This window comes from Elephas maximus, chromosome 12, assembly GCF_024166365.1.
Source record: "Elephas maximus indicus isolate mEleMax1 chromosome 12, mEleMax1 primary haplotype, whole genome shotgun sequence".
NCBI classification, from domain to species: Eukaryota; Metazoa; Chordata; class Mammalia; order Proboscidea; family Elephantidae; genus Elephas; species Elephas maximus.
Window position 1 is genome coordinate 95,216,507 of NC_064830.1, and position 22,347 is coordinate 95,238,853.

Below are 22,347 nucleotides of genomic sequence, written 5' to 3' on the forward strand. Positions count from 1 at the left end.
AGTACGGCCTCACAGCACAGTGACGTCCTTAGTCTGGGACTTGGCTCCTCGCAGGTTGTATCTAGGCCCCTGATGAGACAAAATGTTTTATCCACATGCATGCAGTGGCCCCATGAGTTAGGATGGACTGGCAGAGCCGTCGCTTCAACCCTCAGTAATGGGAGCAAGGAACCTCCGTGTTGCATCTGCTGTGACTTGTCTGCGTAATTGGGTTCCCTAATTTTTCAGGATGCTATGGTGCACAGTTCAGATTGTTGTCAAATTAACTGCTTGTTACCGCAACCAACAGGTGAAGACTGTAAGGGGAAGAAGGAGCATCTTGAAACACATGCCTCCCTCCGCATGCAGCTTTCACAGTCACAAAGGGTCACAGGGGCCGTGTGGCACGTCGTTTCTTATGCAGGTTGTCTCTCACACCTTTACTGTTTTGCGTTTATCATGTGACTTCCCAAATGCATATTGCTGCTTGCTCTAGTTTCTATTTGGAATTCAGGTGTTTGAAAGCCCTGCTCATTAAAACTGACATGGGCAATATTAGCCTTAATTTAAGAAGTTCGCTCTTAAAAAGTCTTTGTAAATTTATTTAGTACAAATTAAATGTATGAGAAACAACTTATTTGAGGTTGCTAATTAGTAACTAATTACCTTCCTGTGTTGGAGTGCTGTTTTGCAAAAAGCTTTTCGCCCTGGAGAATAGTCATTGCTTCAGTGATTAGCATCTGTACCCTGGAAGTTTACAACGTGGGGGCTTACAGAAAAAAATGAGATGGTTTCCAGATTATACCAGTAAATATGGCTTAAGAGAATTAAAAAAAAAAATCAATCGTTTTATGTTTATTAAACAGTTAAGAAACAACATTTGAAGCTCAGCTTTAAAAAAGGTGTCTTTTTTAAAGCTGAGCTTCAAATGTTGTTTCTTAACTGTTTAATAAACATAAAACGATTGATTTTTTTTTTTAATTCTCTTAAGCCATATTTCTTTGCATGTCAGCCGTATTGGATTTTTTTTTTAAGTAGTTTGAGAGGTCAACACGCAAATGTTGAGTTAGTATAATACAGCTCCCAGCAATTACTCTTAAAAAAATGAAACAAAACTGACTTCATAAGTGCTTTTCAGCCTTATGTAGCATGTGATATTCGATAAAAGATTATGTATTGTGTGGCTCTGATGGCATCCAGTGGTATAAGCATTTGTCATTTTAAAGTACTATCTCCCTGGAAAATATTAGTTTTTAGAATATCTTTCAATTTGGTCTTTGAGTAATCATTGTCTCACCTAGAGCCTGCTAACTTCCGGTGTCTCTGGAGTTTTCGTTTGCTTTAAAACATTGCCTTATCTTTCCCGTATAAATTCTCTTAGCACCAGCTGCAAACGTTTGTACGGTAGCTTCCAAGTACACCCCCTTGGATTTTATAAGGGGTATCTGCATTTTACACTTTGAGTATCTGCAGGCAGGGTAAATGAAACCTGTTAGACCTATGGCAGGGTTTTCCACATGTTCATTTCAAGGAGTATGTTTCTCAGGCTTAAAATAGTTTGATTTTTTTCTTCAGAAGAGACTCGACTTAGGAGAGAGCTTTGGTGGAATGGGTGACAGTGGGAGTGTGTGGTTCTGCTGTGTGCCAGGCGTGCTGGTCTGTGCTGGTGCGTGTGTCTGAGTGCCCCTCATACACCTCTCGTCTGCCACAGGTCACGCGCTGGTGCAGGTGCTGCGCAGGACCGCTGCTGTGGGGTGGCTCGTGTCCTCAGCGGTGTGGTCGGCGCTCTGGCTGGCCATTACTGCTCCAGGTGGTTATTTTGGCTTTCCGTGTTCACATCCTCGCCCAGGCTTGGGGTGCCCAGTGCCCATAATAAATTATTTACCTAACCAAATAAAACCTTCATTTCTAGGCCCCCATGCTTCGCCTCTTGATGTAACCCATTTCATTCCTTACCGCTTAGAAATGCTAACAGACAATGTGTTTGTTGCTTGAGAGCTCTTTGTTTCTTGGTGTGTTCGGTTTTTGGTAAGTCTAGCTGCTTGATTGTCACGTATCAAGCCTGGATGCGGGTATCCACTTCCACATCTCATCTCATGCATTTCTCGGCATTGTGTGTGTCTTGTGGTCCTGTGTTAGGGAATTTCCTGCCCTGGCTGAGCTGACTAGCACCTGTCTGGAGAGTGTCCTCACTGCATCCTGATACACTTTCACGCCATCTGCTAGTACGTCTCTTTGAGCTTCTAGCTTGGCCTTCACAAAAATGGTCCCTTTAAAAGCTCGTCTTCCTAGAGCGCTTCCTTGGACTGGTTGGTGTTTTCTCTTCTAGGGAAGGCAGCCTCTGGAGTGTTCTGGTGGCTGGGGTTTGGATGGTACCAGTTCGTTACTTTGATGTCTTGGCTGAACGTGTTCCTTCTTACAAGGTAAGGACCCTGATGCCATGTCAGCTTTGTGCTTTGGAGAGCCGGTTTTGTGCTGATTGTAGGAAGTCAGTTGGTTCATTGTTTTATAATTATCTATCTTGTATTTATATAGTGCTGTTGAGGTTTGAGAACAGTACCTGACATTTACATATTGCTTTATATTTTACAAAATTCTTTCATATTGAGGAGCCCTGGTGGTGCAGTGGTTAAGAGCTTGGCTGCTAACCAAAAGGTCAGCAGTTTGAATCCACCAGCTGCTCCTTGGAAACCCTTTGTGGCAGTTCTACTCTGTCATATAGGGTCACTATGAGTCAAAATTGACTTGACGGCCATGGGTTTGGTTTTGATTTTGGTCTTTCATATTCTTATTTAATTTTCCAAACCAGCCCTATGAGCTAGGAAAGGCAGGTATCACCCTTGAAGAAAGCCAAAAGTGTCCAGAAACCCAGGGTATAAGGTCACACAGCCAGGAAGGGGCGGGGTCAGGACTGCACCTGGGTCCTTTGACCCCTGCTCCAGTGCAGCTTCCAGGGCACCAGGTGACCCCAGTGAGCCAGAGATGATCCGGGGGAGGGTAGTTCCAGTCACCTTCGTGGCTTTCCTGCAGCCCCGGCCTGGTGCTTTTCGACAGTTAGCATGTTTGACTGTTAACCTGGGAGACATCATTTTATAGGAGGTCACCTATAGGTTATCTACAAATCCTGTAGATAAAACTATAGCTGCGTTTCTGATACTGTGGATTTCCATTTTGAAATGGGGCAGGGGATATTTTGATAAAATCATCTAGAGAGAGAAAACAGTGGCAAACCCTGCCTTTTACTTTTCCAAAGTTCAGTGTTTTCATTTCTCTTCCTAGGTGCCTTCGAAATATTTGCAAGTTTTTAGTCTTGCTCATCCCACTGTTACTTTTACTAGGTAAGTGAGGTTTGGCTTAGATGTGTGTGTATGAATAGATTAGTGAAAAAAATTGAGCGTTTAAATATATTTTTGATAGTGTGTGTACCTGTTTACATAGTTTTTCCTCTGCTCCAAGGTGCAGGTCTTGCATTCTGGGGCCAGGGCGATTTTCTCTCATTCCTGCCTGTGTTAAACTGGACAAACGTGTACAAAGCACAGAGGGCAGATGACCCCAAGAGCATACTCACACCTGATGCTTCCCACCTGCACCTGCCACTGGAGGTAACTGGGTGGGAGGCTATCTTCTATGATATTAAAGGGCCCTGCAGATACTTACTCTTCGTGGTAGATGCGCATGGTCCTTGTGAGCAGGGCGGTTCAGGAGGGTGCCCCGTTCTAGGGAATACTTTTAAAGGTCAAATCAGCAAGTCATACAGCTCCGTACATGTTCTGAAATGATTCAGACAGTGCATGCTACAAGTAATCTCATTATTCAGCTTATTTTAATTAAAAAAACAGAATAGCATCAATTACCTTGGAAAATGTAGAACCTATAAAGGAGAAAATGAAACTGTCTGCAGCCTTCCCACGTGAGGGTGCTCAGTAGTGATCTGCGTATTCTTGCTCCCCTCAAGGGGTCTGCATGTGGCGCCGTGGGTACCGCGCCGTGGTGGCTAGTAGACACAGTACGTGTGTTTCTGACTCATCTTGTGCTCACGCTCACTTGTCCTTTCTCCTGAGCGCTGCCTCTGGGACCCCTTCTGACCATTTTAGGGTGATGGCAAGGAGGCTTTCCACTGGCACCGGCTGAGTGACGTCGAGCAGCAGGTGACTGCATTGTCCAGGAGGTGTCAGCTGCATGAGGAGAAGCTCAGAGAGCTGACGCTGCTGCTCCAGAAGCTGCAGGTGCACGCGGACCAGGCAGACAGCGACCGAGACGGGGTCGTCTCACTGCTCCGGAGCCTGCAGACGCGTGCAGACCAGGCGGACGGCGACCGGGAGGGGATGCTAATGCTGCTGCACCAGCTGGTGGCGCAGCAAGCGAAGGAGGCCCCCTCAGAGGGTGTCCAGGGCGCTGAGGTAACACTGAGAAGAGTTTCTCATTTTTTCTTTCTGCTGCCACAGGGCGCTTGACACCTGGTAAACTGTGTGCCGTGCACATACTGGCCTCACAGCACAGGAAGGGACAGGCCACGGGGCAGGGTGGAGAAAGCCAGCAGCCTTGTCACACAGCAGACCAGCGGCTGTGTGCTCTGCAGTGTTCTGTTTCGAGCTGCTCTCACCCTTCGGGACCACCTGCCCTGCCTTGGGGCGCACCTTCCCTTAATTTAGGGCCCCTGGGCTCACCTTTCCAGCTGCCTTCATCCCTTTGCTCTGGCGTACCGTATTTTTAATCTTATTTTTTTATGTGAATCTTTAGAAACTGTTTTGGTTATATTTTAGAGTGAGATACGGTACACGTTAACAAAGAAAACTCCACACAGTCTTGGCTCTGGATTTCTCCTCTGTGGCCTGGATTTTCCTTATTTAGGGGTGCACCAGACCTTTCCTTGCCGTTGCTGTTCTCTGCTATGCAGTCACCCTTTTAGAGTAGAATTGGCAGTGATTTTTCTTGACCTTCCCAGGAGTGTGTCTGATAATCTTACTATAGTTTTATCTTCTAAAAAGTGCTAAAGAGAGTGTTGAAATATGTTTAACAAATTGTCACTATTTTTGAACAGTTAGCTGCTTATGTTGCAAAAAATTGTTCTCTTCTAGTTTGGTGCTTTCATTGATACTTCCTCACCCAGCCGGAAAAGCTGCTTGCCCGTGTGTAACTGGAGGAATAGTCACTGCCTGAGTGGTTACTAAATAAGTTACTGTCATCATCTGATGAAAATCCAATTTTGAATGATATTTTCAAGTGTTCTGGAAATATATTCCAGTTGGCTTACTCCTAGTAAATGTTTTTATGTCACATGTTATGTATGAGTGTGAAATGATTGCGGGGGAGATAAGTGGGCGGTGTATCTGTATCCACAGTTATTTTACCATGAAATATAGCGGGTACGTAGTGAGTATTTGCTGAAGGGATGGCAGTTGATTTGCTTTCTACAGAGAGTATGTTATAGTAATGACAGGACGTCTTTATGAATAACCTTCTGTAACTAGAAAAACTGTTGATGACCTAGCACAGATTTGAAACCTCCAGAGTTAAAGGTGCCAATAAGGATGTTACTAGCAGATTACCCCTTCAAGGGTGTGATGTCAGCTTGCGACCAAATAGTCTACTTTTTTGATATTCTGTAGAAAGAACTTGACTACACCTGCAAGGTTTTTGTTTGTGTAACTTCTTAAACCCTGTGTCCATTTGCTTTTCTCTTGGAGACTGACTTCATGACTTTCCACCAAGAACACGAATTACGTCTCTCAAACTTGGAAGACATGATTGGAAAACTGGCAGATAAATCCGAGGTACTCATTCTTGACCTTTCCCATGTAGCTCCCAACAAAGTGATGACTTTTTAAATAAAATCAGCTACAGTCAGCGTTTTAAGGTTCCTTAGCTGTCTCTTTAAAGCGCTTCCTTTTGCGTATTTGCTGTTGTCCCTTACGAAACCGACAAAAGTTAATTTCTGACCCTTTTTTTCTTGGCGGTTCCATTTTATTGCTTTTAATGTTTAATAAGTTTATCTTGCTCAGTTGGCCACAGTTGGTGCCCGTTGCTTCAGGGTGGGGTGAGGCCAGTCGGTGCCCACTGTCTCCCCTTTCTCTCAACCCCCCTCCCTGGGTTTAGATTGCTCGCACCCTTTTCCGCGGTGGGGTATGGTAGGTCGGTGCCCCCTCCTGAGCTGGGGTCAGGTGCAGACACAACCAGGTGCGTATTCCAGAAGACAGCCAGCCGACCCCGGCATCCAGGGATGTGACATCTGTCCCCCTGTTGTTGTCTAAGCAGTGGCCTCGGGGGGACCAACAGGGACCACAGGCAGGTCTGGAGTGTGAATTAAGAAAACAAGCCCCAGATAAATATGTGTAGTTGATGATTTCATCAAGGGTATGATTTGTGAAAAGTTAACCTATCACTTGCGTGTTTAAACAGATTGTTTCTCACACTTTTTAGGTTATCCAGAAGGAGTTAGAGCAGACCAAGTTGAGAACAACTAGGTAGGATTACGTCAGATATGCTCAGTCTTTGTCTTCTGTTCTCTTCCCTCTGGTTGCTTGGCGCCACAGTGATAATTATAATTAAAGAGGGCGCCAACACCTCCTTCATCCCCAGCGTCCCCTGAGTAACTGGGTCCCAGCTCGCTGCCTGTCTGTCTGGGAGGCCCCTGTGGAGCCACAGAGGGGAGGAGGGCAGCCTGAGGAGCTTGTCACCACCCATCTCTCTGTGCAGCGGAAAACCTCTCATGACCACACACGATGGTGCCCCTGCTATGACCAGGAGGGCCTTCCCACCCCAGTCAGGTCCGTGGGGGCCACCATGCCTGCCTATAAACAGATATAGACACACTACTGCAATGTCTGGTACACAGTTCCTCTGGAAAATAGAACTGCTAAAGCTAGCCCTAAGGCCGTGTATGTCCAGGGCAACGTCCCTTCCACCTCATGGGTAGTTGAGACCCATCTTTATGATTGTGGATAAATTTTGGCTCATTTCTGAAGTCTTATTTATGTTTTCAAGGAGATAGATACAGCTTCTAAATATTAATTGAGAAGCCCTGGTGGTGCAGTGGTTAAGCACTCAGCAGTTTGAACCCATTCAGTGGGTCCATGGGAGAAAGACCTGGCCTTCTGTGTCCATAAAGATCACAGCCCTGTGGGGCAGTTGTACTCTGCCACAGGGGGTCGCTGTGAGTCAGAATCGCCTCGACAGCACCAAACAACAGATACAGTTTAAATATTAAAGTTTTCAGGGCATTCTTTCACCAACCACTAAAAGATAGCCACTCTGGGTAGTGTTTTGGTAGATACCCTGCCTGTGTGGTGTGTGTATCTGTGTGTGCATATCTAAACTGATGTGGAGAAGACTCCCCTTGAGGTTTCGATTTGAAACTGGTATTATATTTCCACATGAAGTTTGGACAAATCGCGATCTTCACAAGGTAGACTTACCTGGGGAGGGGTTCTGCCTTTCTGCCGTCTTTATGGAATGTGCTGGTTCAGTCCCAGGGACCTGGTGGCACCCCGACTGACCTATCTGTCACCTTCCAGCGGGACTGCTGAGGAGCAGCACCTCCTGTCCACTGTCAGGCAGCTGGAGCTGCAACTGGAGCACCTGAAGTCGGAATTGGCAGACTGGCGAAACCTGAAGACGAGCTGCGAGAAAGTAGATACAATACATGAAAAGGTAACTTCCTCAGTATTTACATTTTGTTTTTGTAACAGAGTGAAAGAGAACTTGAGCTGTTGATTTATGTTTATTGAGTTAACTTCCACTTTATTTAAAAAAAAATTTATTATATTTGATTTTTTTTTTTTTTTTCAATCTCAGAATAATAAACTTGGTTCCCCTCACATGCCTCCCATTCCAGTAACATAACATGTTAACACTTAGGTGCCTGTCTTCCCATACTTCCCCGTGGCACATAAACATGTACTAACATTTATTTGGGGTTGGGGGTGGGTGTTTTTGTGCATTTTTTCATCAAAATGGAATTATATTGCACTCTGCAGCTTGTTCTTTTTTTTTTTTTAACTCATGTCATATCATGGGTATTCCTTCAAGCTCATCTGTCCTTACGCAGAAGAGAAAATACAGATATTTGTAGCTGCATAGAAATGGAGAGGAAAAAAAATGAACAGCAAAAGTCACCATAAGTCAGTCACACAGTAGACTGGGGAAAAGTATTTGCAGTACACGTGGTAAACTTTTCTCTGTAACGTGCACAGAGCTCCTGAGATTGGCAGGAGGACGAACGCCAGAAGCACGGGCCCAGCCTATGAGCAGGGAGCCCGGTCTCACCAGCAGCATCTGTGAGTTAGAGTGCCCACGTCTCGGCCCTCAGAGGGGCAGCAGTCAGTACCCCAGTGAGGTGGGGAAGTGGTGTTCTCGAGCCTGGCAGGATGTGAATGGCTCCACCCGTTTTGGAACAAAACCTTGCGATTTTAATCAACTAAAAATGTACCTGTGGTTTGAGACCAGCAGTCATACTTCTGGGGCTCTGTCTGCAGATATAGAAGCATCAGGACAAAAGGGAAGGACTCAGTTAAGTGTCGGGCGGGGTGGCACATTGGGGGTAGCTCCTGCTGTGGGTGCTGTGGCGCTGTTTAAGACAGCGAGTCAGCGCTGGATGCGCATGTTACTGTAGAGCACTGCGCCCTTTCTCGTGCCCCTTCCCATACTCCATCCCTTATCAGGCAAGAGAGAAATTTATATATGTGACTGTGTGTGTGTGTGTACATACATTAACACACATGGGTGTACTTAACATACATAAAGTTACATTTCAAGTTTGTTTATACAGCAGTTTCCTTTACCAGACCAAACATGTTGAAGACAAGGGACTGTTTTATTCTTCCCAGTTCTCACCCCTGGTGGAGCTGAGTAAATGTTTGCTGAGCAGAATCACTTCAGCTGAACAAGTGGACATACCTCCTTCTGTCTTTAGTTCCTAGGCCCGCATTTCATTTATTTCTATTCCTGTTCTCTTGAAACCATGCATTTTTGGAGGGGTTCTTAAAGTTTAACATGAAGGAAAAATGGTGTCACATTTACCTATGGAATTTGAGATGCTGTGTGATAGTTCTGAGGTATCTGAGGTGGAGCAAGTGAAGAGCTGAAATGATTGAACTAGAACTCAGTTTCTGTCATGCTGACTAATGATTTTATCAGGTGGACACCCAAGTCAGAGAGACGATCAGACTCATGTTTTCTGAAGACCAGCAAGACAGTTCTCTTGAATGGCTGCTGCAGAAGTTTTCCTCTCAGTTTGTAAGCAAGGGTGATCTGCAGATCTTACTGCGAGATTTGGAGCTGCAGGTCCTGAAGAACATCACCCACCACATTTCTGTGACAAAGCAGGCCCCCACTTCCTCAGCAGTGGTGTCCGCCATGCACGAGGCAGGGGTTCCCGGGATCACGGAGGCGGTGAGTAGGGCCCAAGAGGTGCTTAGAATCCCTGCAGCAATGGGATTGATGATCAGAGGGTTGTGGTCAGGCTCAAGTCAAATAATCTGAAAGATGCTTAACACGGTGCCTACCACAGAATAAGGCAGTTGCCTAGGAAATGATAGCTGCTACTGCTGTTGAACTTTTTCTTGGGAGGAGTCTGCTTTGGGACTCTTGTCTCACTGCCTCCACTCCCTGTGTGGTGGCAATTCTGAATTGCGTAAAAATTTCCCAGTATCTAGTACCCTGTGACAGCCCCTCACCCTGACCCTTGTTAATGGTCATGTGTTAAGACTCACGGTGGATTTCTCTGGCTTGGGGACTCTGCTTCTGATTCGGTTTGGTGGCCCTCATGGTCAGGGGTGCTGATGGAGGTTTGGGATTTCTGGAACAGTGCCCCTGTGCCTCTCAAGCCCCAAAGTACAGTTAATTGTACTGGTGGCGCAGTGGTTAAATGCTCCGCTGCTAACCGAGAGGTTGGTGATTTGAACCCACCAGCCACTCCATGGGAGAAAGATGTGGCAGCCTGCTTCCATAAAGAGTACAGCCTGAGAAATCCTATAGGGCAATTCTATTCTGACCTGTAGGGTCACTATGAGTCAGAATCATTTTTTACTTAATTATTTGCCTTGAATTTGCATGTCATTAAACTTACCTGTCTCCTCCTCCATTCTGATCTTCCACTTCCAGCAAGCACGCATTATTGTGAACAACGCTTTGAAGCTGTATTCCCAGGATAAAACCGGCATGGTAGACTTTGCTCTGGAGTCTGGTGGTAAGTGAATGGACATATTTATCACTAAAAATAAAACAGTCATTTGTTAGCAGAGTTGTAAACCTGAGAAGTAAGGAACTTACTACTACTTTTAAAAAGTCTGAGAAAAGAATGTTATTCTGGATGAGTCCCTCATGGCTTTTCTTCCTCCTCAGTTGCTTTTTTGGGCACTGTCAGGTCCCCCAGAAGGGCTGGTGGCAGGCGTGAGCTGCACAGTTATGAGCTGCTCCAAAGCCCAGTTTGGGGAATTTCAGCACCTCTTGGGCTCTTCTAGCTGTGTCAGGAATTACCACCACAAACACTGGGAGACGGATTATTTCTGACGTGTGTGTCGTAAGGTTTATTTGCTTTAACACAGAAGTCCAGTGACGAGGTCAGCACCAGGGCAGCGGTTCTCAGCCTGCCCCACAGAGCACGAACACTCTGAGATGGGCTGTGTAGGTGCTCCTGGGGGCTGTGTGCGTGCGTTTTCAGTTTATGTGCCTGTGGGTGCACGCTTGGTAGGTACAGGGCATGTTGGCGAGCCAGACCAAGCCCTGCCTCCAGGAGCTTACGTTCCCATGGGAGAGACAGAGACAGGCCACAACTGAGTCCCAGGTAGCAATGAGTGCCACCTCTGCCACAGAGCCGCTACATGAACAGAATGGGGAACAGGGCAGCGCTACCTTGGTTTCTCCAGGAATTGAAAGAGAGAGTTCTGACCAGCCCAGTTGAGGGAATGCAGTACACCGCACATGCACAACCCCTTGTCCAGGTGTATTCAAGGGTCAGAACTGTGGTTTAGGAAGTGCTATGGTACATGTACTATTTATGACATAACACCTCGGTGAGGTCCGGGGCAGCACCCCCTTTTCTGTGATGAAGCGCACACCTGTTCACACTGCATGATATAAAGACTGAAGGACCTCAGGTCAGTTCAGGTCAGGTTTTTTCACTGTATGTATTACAGAAAGTCTTGGTTTTCAGAAATTTTAGATTTAGGAGGTGCAGTTGAGGGCTGGTGGTCCAGTATGTTCCCTTGGGAGAGAAGAAGACCCTTTAATATCGTTAGTATATGAAAGGGCCTGGAAGTCCTACAGAAGCAGCAGAGATTATGAAACCCACCACCATTAACTCAGCTTTCCCCAGTAGCGTAGGAAATCGGTGGCATGGTCAGTGTAGGGCTGGCCGTGAGGTCCATGCAGGAACTGCTCCCCGTCTTAACTGCAGCAGCCAGGTTCGATCTCTTGGGCCTGCTGTGGCTCCAGTATCTTGTCTGCCCCATTTCCTATTGAGGGACAAATGGAACCTTTAAAAATGTTTATTATATTATTATTGAGATATAAACTTTACCATTTTAAATGCATAATTCAGTAGCATTTCATACATTCACAGTGTTGTACGACTACCCCAGAAAGAACCCCCGTACCTGTTAGCAGTCACCCCAGTTCCCCCCCTTACCTTTTCTGTTTTCTTGGTAGTGGTTTGGCCTGTTAAGTAGGCCCTGTGAACCTCCCTGGCGGGTAATGCTGCCACCTGGCTGGGTTCTCACTGAACACAAGCTCATCAAAGCAGCTATCCCTGTAGCCATGAAGAATCAGCAATGTTCTTGTAAGGGACAGGGAGAAAGGCCACTAATTTTAAGAGTTTTTCCGTTTCAGTTGGTACAAATTGTGTACCCTAAAGCAATTGCCAACTATCAACATTTCGGTTTGAAAATGCAAAATTTGTTAGAATAGGGTTGGCCTTCAATTAAAAGGTTCTTTGTACAAGTTAAGAACTTGAGAATTTTTAAAACCCCAAGATAAAGCTCTAAGATGAGTGATTAATATTGCTTTCAAAATGGTAGAACAGATAGTGAAACAAATCGAAACTTTGCTTTAAGGCGGCAGCATCTTGAGTACTCGCTGCTCTGAAACGTATGAGACCAAGACGGCGCTGATCAGCCTGTTCGGGATCCCGCTGTGGTACTTCTCTCAGTCTCCTCGCGTGGTGATTCAGGTGAGTACGTGGCCTCTGGGTTTCAATTGCTGCTTTTCGACGTTCCTCATACTTCTGCCGCATGGCTGTTTAGGCCCCAGATGGAACCAAGGTACCAGCTGTGACCAGGGTGTCGACGCTTTCTTCAGCTTCTCACTAAGGGGTAACACACAAGGCAGTGTGCAGACCCTCTGTGTGGCTCCGTGAACCCTCACAGAGGGGACATACCTGTGAGAGGTTCCCCGTGAATGCTCGGAGAGGGGAACGCAGCCCCAGACCGGGGGACGGGGCATGGCCAGCACTCTCCATATCTCTGTTGGCCTTTGCCAGCTGTGACCCTCCGCCTCAAAGGGTGACTGATTCCTGGGACCATAAACTCTGCTGATGTGTGAACTTGGTACAGAGGGATTTGGGTTGTGTACAACTGAAGGTGGTCCGGGTGGGAGTGTCAGCATGCCTTCTCTTCCTGCTACAGACAGGACAGGTGGGGACAGGCATGAGTAGCATAATGAGGGGCTCCCCTCCTCCTTTCCTTTCACATGCCCTGTGGGATTCCCAGAGGATGGAGGGGCTGTTAGCTTCTGTTTTCTCTAGTGCCTTGTAACGATTCCTTTGGGTGTGACTGTTGCTCACATGGCTTTATATTGTTGGTCATACACGTGTAGGAGATAGAGTGGGTGAAGGGGGTGAAGAGTTTAACTTGTCAGATACATTTATTTTACCTCAGTAGCAAATGCTGCCTAATATAATGTGAAACAGCCACATGATAGCTGCCTTTCACTTAACAAGTCCCATCTTAAAGAATTCACAGATGGGTAAAGGGTAAGACAGTGCATAGCACTGGGGAAGCCAGCATAGCTTGTATAAAGCAAGGTTATGGAAGCTCCATAGGCACATCCAGACTCCCTGAGGGACCAAATTACTGGGCTGAGGGCTGTGGGGACCATGGTCTCGGGGAACATCCAGCTCAATTGGCATAACATAGTTTATAAAGAAAATATTCTACATTCTACTTTGGTGAGTAGCATCTGGGGTCTTAAAAGCTTGTGAGCAGCCATCTATGGTACTCCACTGGCCTCACCCCTTCTGGAGCAAGGGAGAATGAAGAAAACCAAAGACACAAGGGAAAGATTAGTCCAAAGGACTAATGGACCACAACTACCGTGGCCTCCACCAGACTGAGTTCAGTACAACTAGATGGTGCCTGGCTACCACCACTGACTGCTCTGACAGGGATCACAATAGAGGGTCCCAGATAGAGCTGGAGAAAACTGTGGAACAAAAGTCTAACTCACAAAAAAAAAAAAGACTTGCCTGACAGAGACTGGAGAAACCCCAAGAGTATGGCCCCCAGACACCCTTTTAGCTCAGTAATGAAGTCACCCGAGGTTCACCTTTCAGCCAAAGATTAGACAGGCCCATAAAACAAAATGAGACTAAAGGAGCACACCAGCCCAGGGGCAAGGACTAGAAGGCAGGAGGGGGCAGGAAAGCTGGTAATAAGGAACCCAAGGTCAAGAAAGGGAGAGTGTTGACATGTCATGGGGTTGTTAACCGATGTCATAAAACAATATGTGTACTAAATGTGTAATGAGAAGCTAGTTCAGTAAACCTTCATCTGAAGTACAATAAAAAAAAAGGAAAAAGAAAAAAAAATTCATAGATCAAGTGACTGTTGCATGAGTGAGTATCAGTAAAGCTGATATTCGGTACCTTATCACTTGATTGTCTGGCCAGAGGTCTGGAAGAGAAGTTACTCAGTCTAATAAGAGGACCTGTGAACATCTGTTCATCAGAAGACATGAGATTCACAATAAAGATATCCAACAAAGAATTCCTACAAATCAGTAAGAAAAAGAGAGTCGACTTACTGGAAAAATGGGCAGATACTTGAACAGCCACTTCACAACAGGTGGATAGCCAGACAGCCAACAAGCAAATAAAGTGGCGCTCAACCTCATTAGCTATCGGAGGACTACAAATTAAAACCACAGTGACTTACCATCACTGCTGGCAAGGACGGGGTCACCTGGCATCTCACAGTCTTAGCGAAAGATGAATTGTTGCACCCCCTTTGAAAACTGTTTAGTAAATACCCCACGTTGTACATGCCCTGTGACCCAGCAGTCAAACTGTGGGCAAATCCAGCAGAAATGCATCCCACGTGCACCAGGGCCATGTCCACAGATGTTGTAACAGCCCCAAACTGCCAGTGGTGAAAAGGATGGTGGTTCTGTGAGAGGCTAGACAGTAAGTGCCTCCAAAGGCTTTGGGGGCCATATGGTTTCTGTCTCAACTGCTCAACTGTGCCATTGTAGAAGGACCAGTGGAGGGTCTTTGTTTTTGCTTCTTAGTATTGCGAACTAACAGAGTTTTATATACGTTACATGTTTTAACTCATTTGCCAACATTCTTTTTTTTGCTTGAATCGTCCCATCTCTGGCCAGTGGGGTCCCTTTCACATGGGCCGCTGTCCTCTGACAAAACCGCAGAATGGCACAGGTATCCCACTAGGATCATGTGCGTGTCCTTTCCCGAAGCTGAATAAATCACTTCTCCGAGGAGCCCTGGTTCCTTTTAGTATCAGGAATGATGTTTAGAAATTAGTCTCATCACTAGAGGGTTCACTGCTAAAAAGCCTTTTCAGTAGACAGGAGGGAGTGTGTGTGTGTGTCTGTGTATTTGGAAAGAGGAAAACAAATCATGAGTCCACACTGACACTTCAAATTCAAGTGAAAGATGACAGGGTTTTTATTTCTTTGATTTTATATTTGCATCTCTTATATGTTGAAAATTTTGATTCTTAATGACATTAACATGTAATAACTTCTTTTCTCTCTATATTTTTTAAACGAATGACACTAACACTAATTCCAGTTGCTCAGGTTACATGGTCCGATCCTGTATTTAAAGCCACCCGATACTCCTCTGTGATGTTGCCACCAGCTTGGTATTTATTAAGTCATTTGTTTCCATTCTCTATTCTTAGGAATTGCCTTTTTTTCTTAGAAATCTTCTTAATTATATAAAATACTTACCCAGTTCCAAATACACAGACCCATTCAGAGAGAGGCCTGGCTTCTGTCCCACCCTCCCCTTCCCGTGGTTGACAGCAGCAGATGTTGTCAGACTTTGGGACCGTTGTCAGTCTGACGGGGTGAGAAGTGGTCACGCTGTCATTTTCATTTGTATTTTTCTCAGTATTATGTATGTTGGGCATCTTTCCATATGTTTATATTCGTTTTTCTCTGAAACATGTTTATATCTTTTGCCTGTTTTCCTATAAGGTTTTGGCTACTTTCACAGTTATAAAAACTTACTTACATATTGGAGATAGTAACCCTTTGGCATATAAGTTGCAAATGCCTTTCCCCAGTATGTCTTTTGATTTTTTTGCTTACGATGATTTTTGCCATGCCAACATTTTTTTTTTTTAATTGTTCGGTATTATCAGTCTTTTATTGCTTCTGTTTTTTTTTTTTTTTTTTTTTTCTTTGAAGCAGTTAAGAGCTTGTTCAACCTCTTAAGACTTGAGTACTTTGCTTTTCCCCAGCCTGACATCTATCCCGGTAACTGCTGGGCGTTTAAGGGTTCCCAGGGGTACCTGGTGGTGAGGCTGTCGATGGCCATCTACCCGACCACCTTCACTCTGGAGCACATACCAAAGACGCTCTCGCCAACAGGCAACATCAGCAGCGCACCCAAGGACTTCGCAGTATATGTGAGTATGTTTGGCCAGGTGACTAAGGGACATTTCTTTTATCCCTTTCTGGGAATTTTACAAAGGTGAACAGTAAAGGTGAATGACTCAGGTACATCTGCCGGGCACTTTTCACAGAGAAATTGTTCTCCGCCGATTAAGGTGATGAAATGTTGAGGGAGGCATCTTAGTCCTTTTCCCAGAGAGGGTAACTTACAAGTAGTGTATTAATCCATGTCCAATTTGTAGGTCTGGCTAAACGGATCCAGTTAAACCTGCCTGACTGAGAATTTTACTTCTTTATCACTCTTGTTTGTTCAGCTATAAATAGCGTTTGGACAACTGGGTGATGTTGAAGCAACTGAATGACAAAAGAAAAAGTAAATTTTGTTTTTTGATTTATAGAACTTAGAGAAAAGAAAAAAAGAAATTGGAAAAAGAACACCCATAAATATTGTGTATTTTTCTGGTCTCTCTTTTTTTTTCTCTCCATTAGACGGTACAGATAAGACAATACTGTTCATGTAATTTTGTTTCCTGCTTTAAAAAAAAAATTTTTTTACCGTAAGCATCTTTCCAGGGAAATTAAACTCTCTATACACATACAAAAGACCGTTGCATAGCTAAGCGCTTATTTCCCTTACCACTTCTCCCATTGCGGAACACATCCTTTTTTCCGGGTGAGTATGATCTCTCTGAATCTTCAGATAGTTCCGTAGACGAGATACTCAGAAGTGGAATTCCTGTGCCAGGGATGTGGGCATGTTTTAACCTGTGACTCACTGCACCGTATGTAACGAGACTTTCTCCCAGCAGTGCGTGAGAAGCGGTATTTATCTCATAATTTTTTTTTTTCTTATTCTCACCCTTTCTAAGACTGAGCCCCCTCTTTTCAGTCTCTGCCAACATGATAGGTAAAAGATGGTATCTTAGTCTGCATTTTTATGCATCACGCATGTGTGTTTCCTTTTCTGTAGATTCTGTCCTTGTGCATTTATCTTTAGGATCTAGTAGGTTCCTTGTTGGAGCATTTTAACATATGAATGTTAGTCATGTGTCACCTTGTTAGACACGTCTCCAAGTGTCATTGCTAGTTCTGCATTTAGCGATGCCTACTCCTCACTGTGTTTTCTTCCGTGGCATTTTTTTTATACTTAGAGTCTATGCTCGTTATGAAACAGACATTCAAGTATTCACCTGTTCACTACTAGTGTTTTTAATGATATGACTTTGTGTGTATGTGTGTAGTCCTTTCATTCAGGGACCTGTTCAGGTGTGCGTGTCCCTCAGGCCCGGCCGATGGTCTCATGTTTATGGTACATTGGTCCCAGGTTCAGGTGTGCATGTCCCTCAGGCCTGGCCGATGGTCTCATGTTCACGGTACATCGGCCCCAGGTTCAGGTGTGCGTGTCCCTCAGGCCTGGCCGATGGTCTCATGTTCACGGTACATCGGCCCCAGGTTCAGGTGTGCGTGTCCCTCAGGCCCGGCCGATGGTCTCATGTTCACGGTACATCAGCCCCAGGTTCAGGTGTGTGTGTGCCTCAGGCCCGGCCAATGGTCTCATGTCTGCAGTGTGTCAGCCCCAGTTTTATTTGGAGCATGGAGAGGAGCTGTGCACATTCTAGTGTTAACAGCTGGTCTGTGGAGTCAGACAGTCTTCTCTGCTGCTCATTAGCTTAACCTCTTCCAGCCTGTTTGCTGTATCTGTAAAATGGGGGTAATAATACCTCATGGGGTTGTTGTGAGGATTAAATGGATAACAGATATAAAGCACGTAATAGAATGCTTAGCATGAAGCAGTCTTGGCAAAGAAGGAATTATGACTGCCTCAGTAGCTCAGTAACCTCTTTTTAACTAATGTTGAAGGGAAACAGTCCTGATTAACTCTGTTATTTTCCCATTATTTCATGGTATATGGTCTTGATTTCAGGGATTGGAAAGTGAATATCAAGAAGAAGGGCAGCTTCTGGGACAATTTACATATGATCAAGACGGGGAGTCACTCCAGATGTTCCATACACTGGTAAGGCCCCAGTGGTGCATCCTTATCCGTGGTTCCTGGGCCTCCAGTCTCGTGTCAGCAGGGCCCAGCCAACATCAGTAAGCTTGTCAGAAGTAGCGTAAGGATCAGCCTTTGAAAAGAAATTAACCTGAGCTTTCTAGCTTTTTTTTCTTGAAGAGCTGTTTTAGTATATAACTTTGCTGCACATATAAATGTGTCTTGTGTGCTGAAATTAAGTGAGTCTGTAGCTGATAATGAGCTCTCATAGGGCTGTTTCCCTTCCTGTGCTGTCACAGAGGACCTGGTTCATACTAAAGAATTGAATCTCTAACTTGACTCTTTCCTATGCCCTATCATAGTCAAGGAAGTAACTGGGCTTGGGTTATTAATATGAAATGAGTGTGATTTTCTTTTCCCCCCTGCCTTGATTTCAGAAAAGACCTGAAAAAGCTTTCCAAATTGTGGAACTTCGGATCTTCTCTAACTGGGGCCATCTGGAATACACATGTCTCTATCGGTTCAGGGTTCACGGAGATCCCATCAAGTAGAGGCCCTGCTCACATTCCTGTACGTTTGTAGATACAGGACTGTCTGGAACACTGGAGCCCTCGAGGCCGAGGGCATGTATGGTCACAGGACACAGCCACCCCAAATAAACGTTTCCAGACCTCCCACAAGGCCGGTCGTGGTCTAGTGCCCAGCTCGCTGTCACATCCACTTTGTGTCTGCAATGCCTGTGTGTGAGATGCTTTGTCCACAGAGCCCCTGGCGACAGCTGCCTCTGTGGACATTCATCCGACTGTATGGTATCAGAGACACTTAGTTTATTCTGGGGATTTGTTTTTGAATATAAAGCTCTTTATATTTGTATTTTCTTGACATCAGGAACAAAGCAAATGAGGTTACAAGGTTTGAAGTGTTTTCAGAGCTTTGTTATTTAGCCTTTCACTAGACCTTCTGAAGGACTTCGGAGGCCAGCTGTGTTCCATCTGTTAAATCCAACACACATTTCTTTCAGGGAAAAACTGTCACCAAATTTCAGAGCTCTAAGCACCTTTCCTTTGGGTGGGGCTTTTCCACTATTCAGCACCTGTAGTTCTTTTATACCACCAGGCGGGGGATGACTAAAATGTTTTTCTGCTTAGTTTGTGCTTACTTCTGAGATGGATTTTCAGAGTGAGGACTTGGTGTACTAGTATCTGTCCAGAACATGGGGAGCTCCATCTTCACCGTAGCGTGAGGTGAGTCTGGTGTGAAGGGGGTGGTCTAGATGGACACAAACAGCGTAAGCGAGGTCTCGGGTCCTGTTGGGGATACCGTGGAGCTTTACTTCCAAGTACAGATAGGAACAAAGAGTCTTATCGTTTGGATATTTTCCAGGTTTGCTTTGAAATTTGCTACAAAGGGAACACTAACGTGCTCTACAGTTTTTAAGGCTGAGTTTTTACTCCATTGATGGTTTTCAAAAGAGTATTGTCCACTGTGGCAAATGCATGAAACCGTTCAGTTTATAACTGTCCTTTTTCTTACAGCAGCGTTTTCTACTGGCTCTCATTGGGATCTGCCTCTCACTGTGGCTGCTGGCCACTCTTACCTGGTTCTTTTGAAACCCATTTTGGTTGTGATTCATATTTACCATTTAGACTACTTTACTCAACAGACTTTATAAATGAGATATCTGCAAGGCACTTAAAAGTTTTTCAGATGTTTTACCTTTAAAGTTATTTAAGTTTTATTGGGTTAAGACAGTTTTGATGTACTGTAGATGTTGTCTTTTCAGAAAAAGCGAAAATGATGGTGCTGACTGGTTTTCTGAACAGTTTTATGTATATTGCACAACAGTCCTCAAATATGTAAGAATCACATAAAATAGCATTTTTTTCACTCTTCTCAGAATTAGAATTCATGCCTATGCAGTTAAGTTGGACAGAATGTGTACAGATGTTTCATATATTACAGGTTAAATCTATAAAACAAAATTTCCTATATAAAACTAAATTTGGGGGTTGGGGTGAAACTATTTTGAATATTAATTTATTTTTAAAGATAGGACTTTGTGCAATGTATTTTTGTAAATGCTTTTCAAAAATATTTGTCTTTGGTAGTGTTTCTTTCGCTGCCACCAAACTGATAAGATGCTATTAAGATGTTTAAATAAAGAGTTTTAATTTTTAAAAGTGCATGTGATATTTCAAATGAATAATAAACAGTCTATTTCTTTTCTCAACTTGTTTGTTTCTGCCCATGGGGGTAAGGGGGCAACTTAAGTTGTCAGCTCTTTCTGTCATTGATTGCGGTGTCAATCTAGCTGGCGACACCTTCCAGAGCCTGCGGGCTTTGTGTTCAGCACCTTTTCCTGCCAGGTGTGCCCTCCTGGAGAGGTGACTGCATTATAGGTGAGATGCTGCCCGATAGGTAGGAAACAGGGAAAGAGGAGAAAATGGGGGCATTTCTGTCATCATGCTGTTTGTTCCTAATGGCAGGTGCCAGCACCTTCCCACTTTCAAGCCTTCCCTTAAGATTCCCCCAAGGGCCAAGTCTCACCATGTTGTGATGCTTCTTACAAAGTAATCAAAGAACAGATCTTACTACATGATCTAGTGCCTCTAACAATCCATCCATGTTTATTGATGCCCACCGTGTGCAAGGCACTGTGCTGAGAACAAATGGTGGGCAAGGACAAAGCCCCCTTCTGCAGCTGACACTGGGGATAATGGGCAAGGAGAGGCAGAGACGTGCCAGAAAGGGAGGCAAGTGAGCAGTAGCTGTTCAGGGTTGGTACACTGCAGACAGGGGATCAGGAAAGGCCTTTGTTGGGAGGTATCATCTGAGCAGAACCTGGAGTGAGACCTGGGGAGATCCAGGAGAGTGTCCCAGGCCAGAGCAGATGGCCCGGCAGGTTTAAAGAGCAGACGTAGACACAACAGGGCTCCTGGACAGAGGTCACGTGGTTTCAGTACCAACTTGGGGCCGGGAAGACTGTGTGCATGCAGCATCTGCCGCATTGATTTGGTTCAAAACTTAGGAGAGCCCCCACCTCTGCACAATTTATTAATTTTCAGCAGTGGCCACTGCTGCCATGTTTTTCCCTTTGGAAACATGTATGCATATTAAGCAAAAATGTATACTTTCTCCCCTTTGTGCACCTTGCTTTTCTCCAATAATCATCTAGGAGATCTCATATTGAAGAACTTTCTCCTCTTCCTTTAGAACAGCTTCCTGGTTTTCCATTGCATGTGTAGCTCTAGCACCTCATTTTAGCCAGTCCCCAATTTGTGGATATTGGTTTCCATTTTTTCCTTTGACAAACAATGGTGTAATCAGCCTAAGTACATGCTTTACCCTCCACACGTGTATTATCTGTAAGTTAAGTTCCTGTGGACAACTGCAGGTCACGGAGCAAGAGGGCTGAGTGCCTTCTGGCTGAGTTTTCCTGGCAGAGTGTGCATCTGTAACTGATGGGTGCTGGCCAGCTGTGCCCAGTGGAGGCTATGCCTAGTGTGACCAGTGATGTATGAAAATGACTGCTCCCTGAATTCTTGTGACCAGACTTTGTGAATCTGGTAGGTGAAAAGAGGTTTCTTAGTGCAATTTAGTTTGGGTTTATCTCATTACGAATGAGGTTGAGCATAAGTTTCAAAAGCCCTTTACTTCCTTTTGTGTGCACTGCTTATTATTTTCCTGTTCTGTTGGGTTAGTGATCTTTTTCCTACCAGTTTTTAAGAGTTTTAAAAATATATTGCATATTACATAAATCCACCCTTTATCTGTGAATACTGACCTTTGAAAGGGGAAAATGATCAAGATGAGACTACACCAGAATGGCAAAAAGGACACCTGACAAAATTTAAAATGTTTACTTACCAGACCTTGACTTTAGAAACCAGAATAGCAGCACCACAGGCTGGCAGACTTTTTCTATAAAGGGCCAGATAACAAATATTTTTTACTTTGTGGGCCATGCAGTTTCTGTCACTAGTCTGACATTGTACTGCAAAAGCACTTCGACAACACGTGAACTAACGGATGTAGCTGTGTTCCAGTAAAACTTTATAAAAACAGGTGGTAGGCTAGATTTGGCCTGTGGGTTGCTGATCCCAGACATACACAGTGATTTCTTCTACAGTTTCTAAGCACCTCAGATGCTGAAATTTAAGACAGTCTCTGCCTTCAAAGCCATATTCAATACAGGAAGAGATGTTGAAGACAGGCACACAACGGAGGACTTAGGGACACGTCTAGATGGGCTTTTTCCCTGTAGTTTGCCTTTTCTCAACTATAAGGAATAGTATGTTCTGTTCTATGTGGTGTTGCTATTGGAAAACTCGCACTCAGCCAATGGTGTGACGTTTTACATTTGCCCTGTGGACTTGGACTTGTTCCTTTCTGTGAACCTGACAAACCCAAAGCAGCCTTCGGAGGTGCTGGAACAGACTATAGTTGGAAAGAGTCACCCACCCTGCACTGTCTGGCTCTCCTGCCCCTCTTCAGAACTGAAAAGGGGCTAGACTCTGGAGACC

General features: G+C 44.8%; 1 protein-coding gene across 5 annotated transcripts in view; it reads left to right on the forward strand.

Annotated features, from left to right (window-relative positions):
• The window catches only part of SUN1 (Sad1 and UNC84 domain containing 1), a 46,318-nt gene extending 26,281 nt beyond the window's left edge, over positions 1–20,037 (forward strand). For 3 of the 5 annotated variants that reach the window (XM_049903063.1, XM_049903064.1, XM_049903061.1), the window contains 15 exons: positions 290–403; positions 1,691–1,789; positions 2,309–2,402; positions 3,259–3,317; positions 3,436–3,581; positions 4,074–4,379; positions 5,667–5,753; positions 6,400–6,443; positions 7,494–7,629; positions 9,115–9,369; positions 10,081–10,165; positions 12,030–12,145; positions 15,678–15,845; positions 17,756–17,848; positions 18,262–20,037. In XM_049903063.1, the coding sequence (XP_049759020.1) occupies positions 290–403; positions 1,691–1,789; positions 2,309–2,402; positions 3,259–3,317; positions 3,436–3,581; positions 4,074–4,379; positions 5,667–5,753; positions 6,400–6,443; positions 7,494–7,629; positions 9,115–9,369; positions 10,081–10,165; positions 12,030–12,145; positions 15,678–15,845; positions 17,756–17,848; positions 18,262–18,375 (1,916 nt within the window). In that variant the 3' untranslated portion in view covers positions 18,376–20,037. The remainder of the gene's footprint in view (positions 1–289; positions 404–1,690; positions 1,790–2,308; positions 2,403–3,258; positions 3,318–3,435; positions 3,582–4,073; positions 4,380–5,666; positions 5,754–6,399; positions 6,444–7,493; positions 7,630–9,114; positions 9,370–10,080; positions 10,166–12,029; positions 12,146–15,677; positions 15,846–17,755; positions 17,849–18,261) is intronic. The other 2 variants (XM_049903062.1, XM_049903059.1) reach the window with 1 other exon arrangement.
• The last annotated feature ends 2,310 nt before the right edge of the window (positions 20,038–22,347 follow it).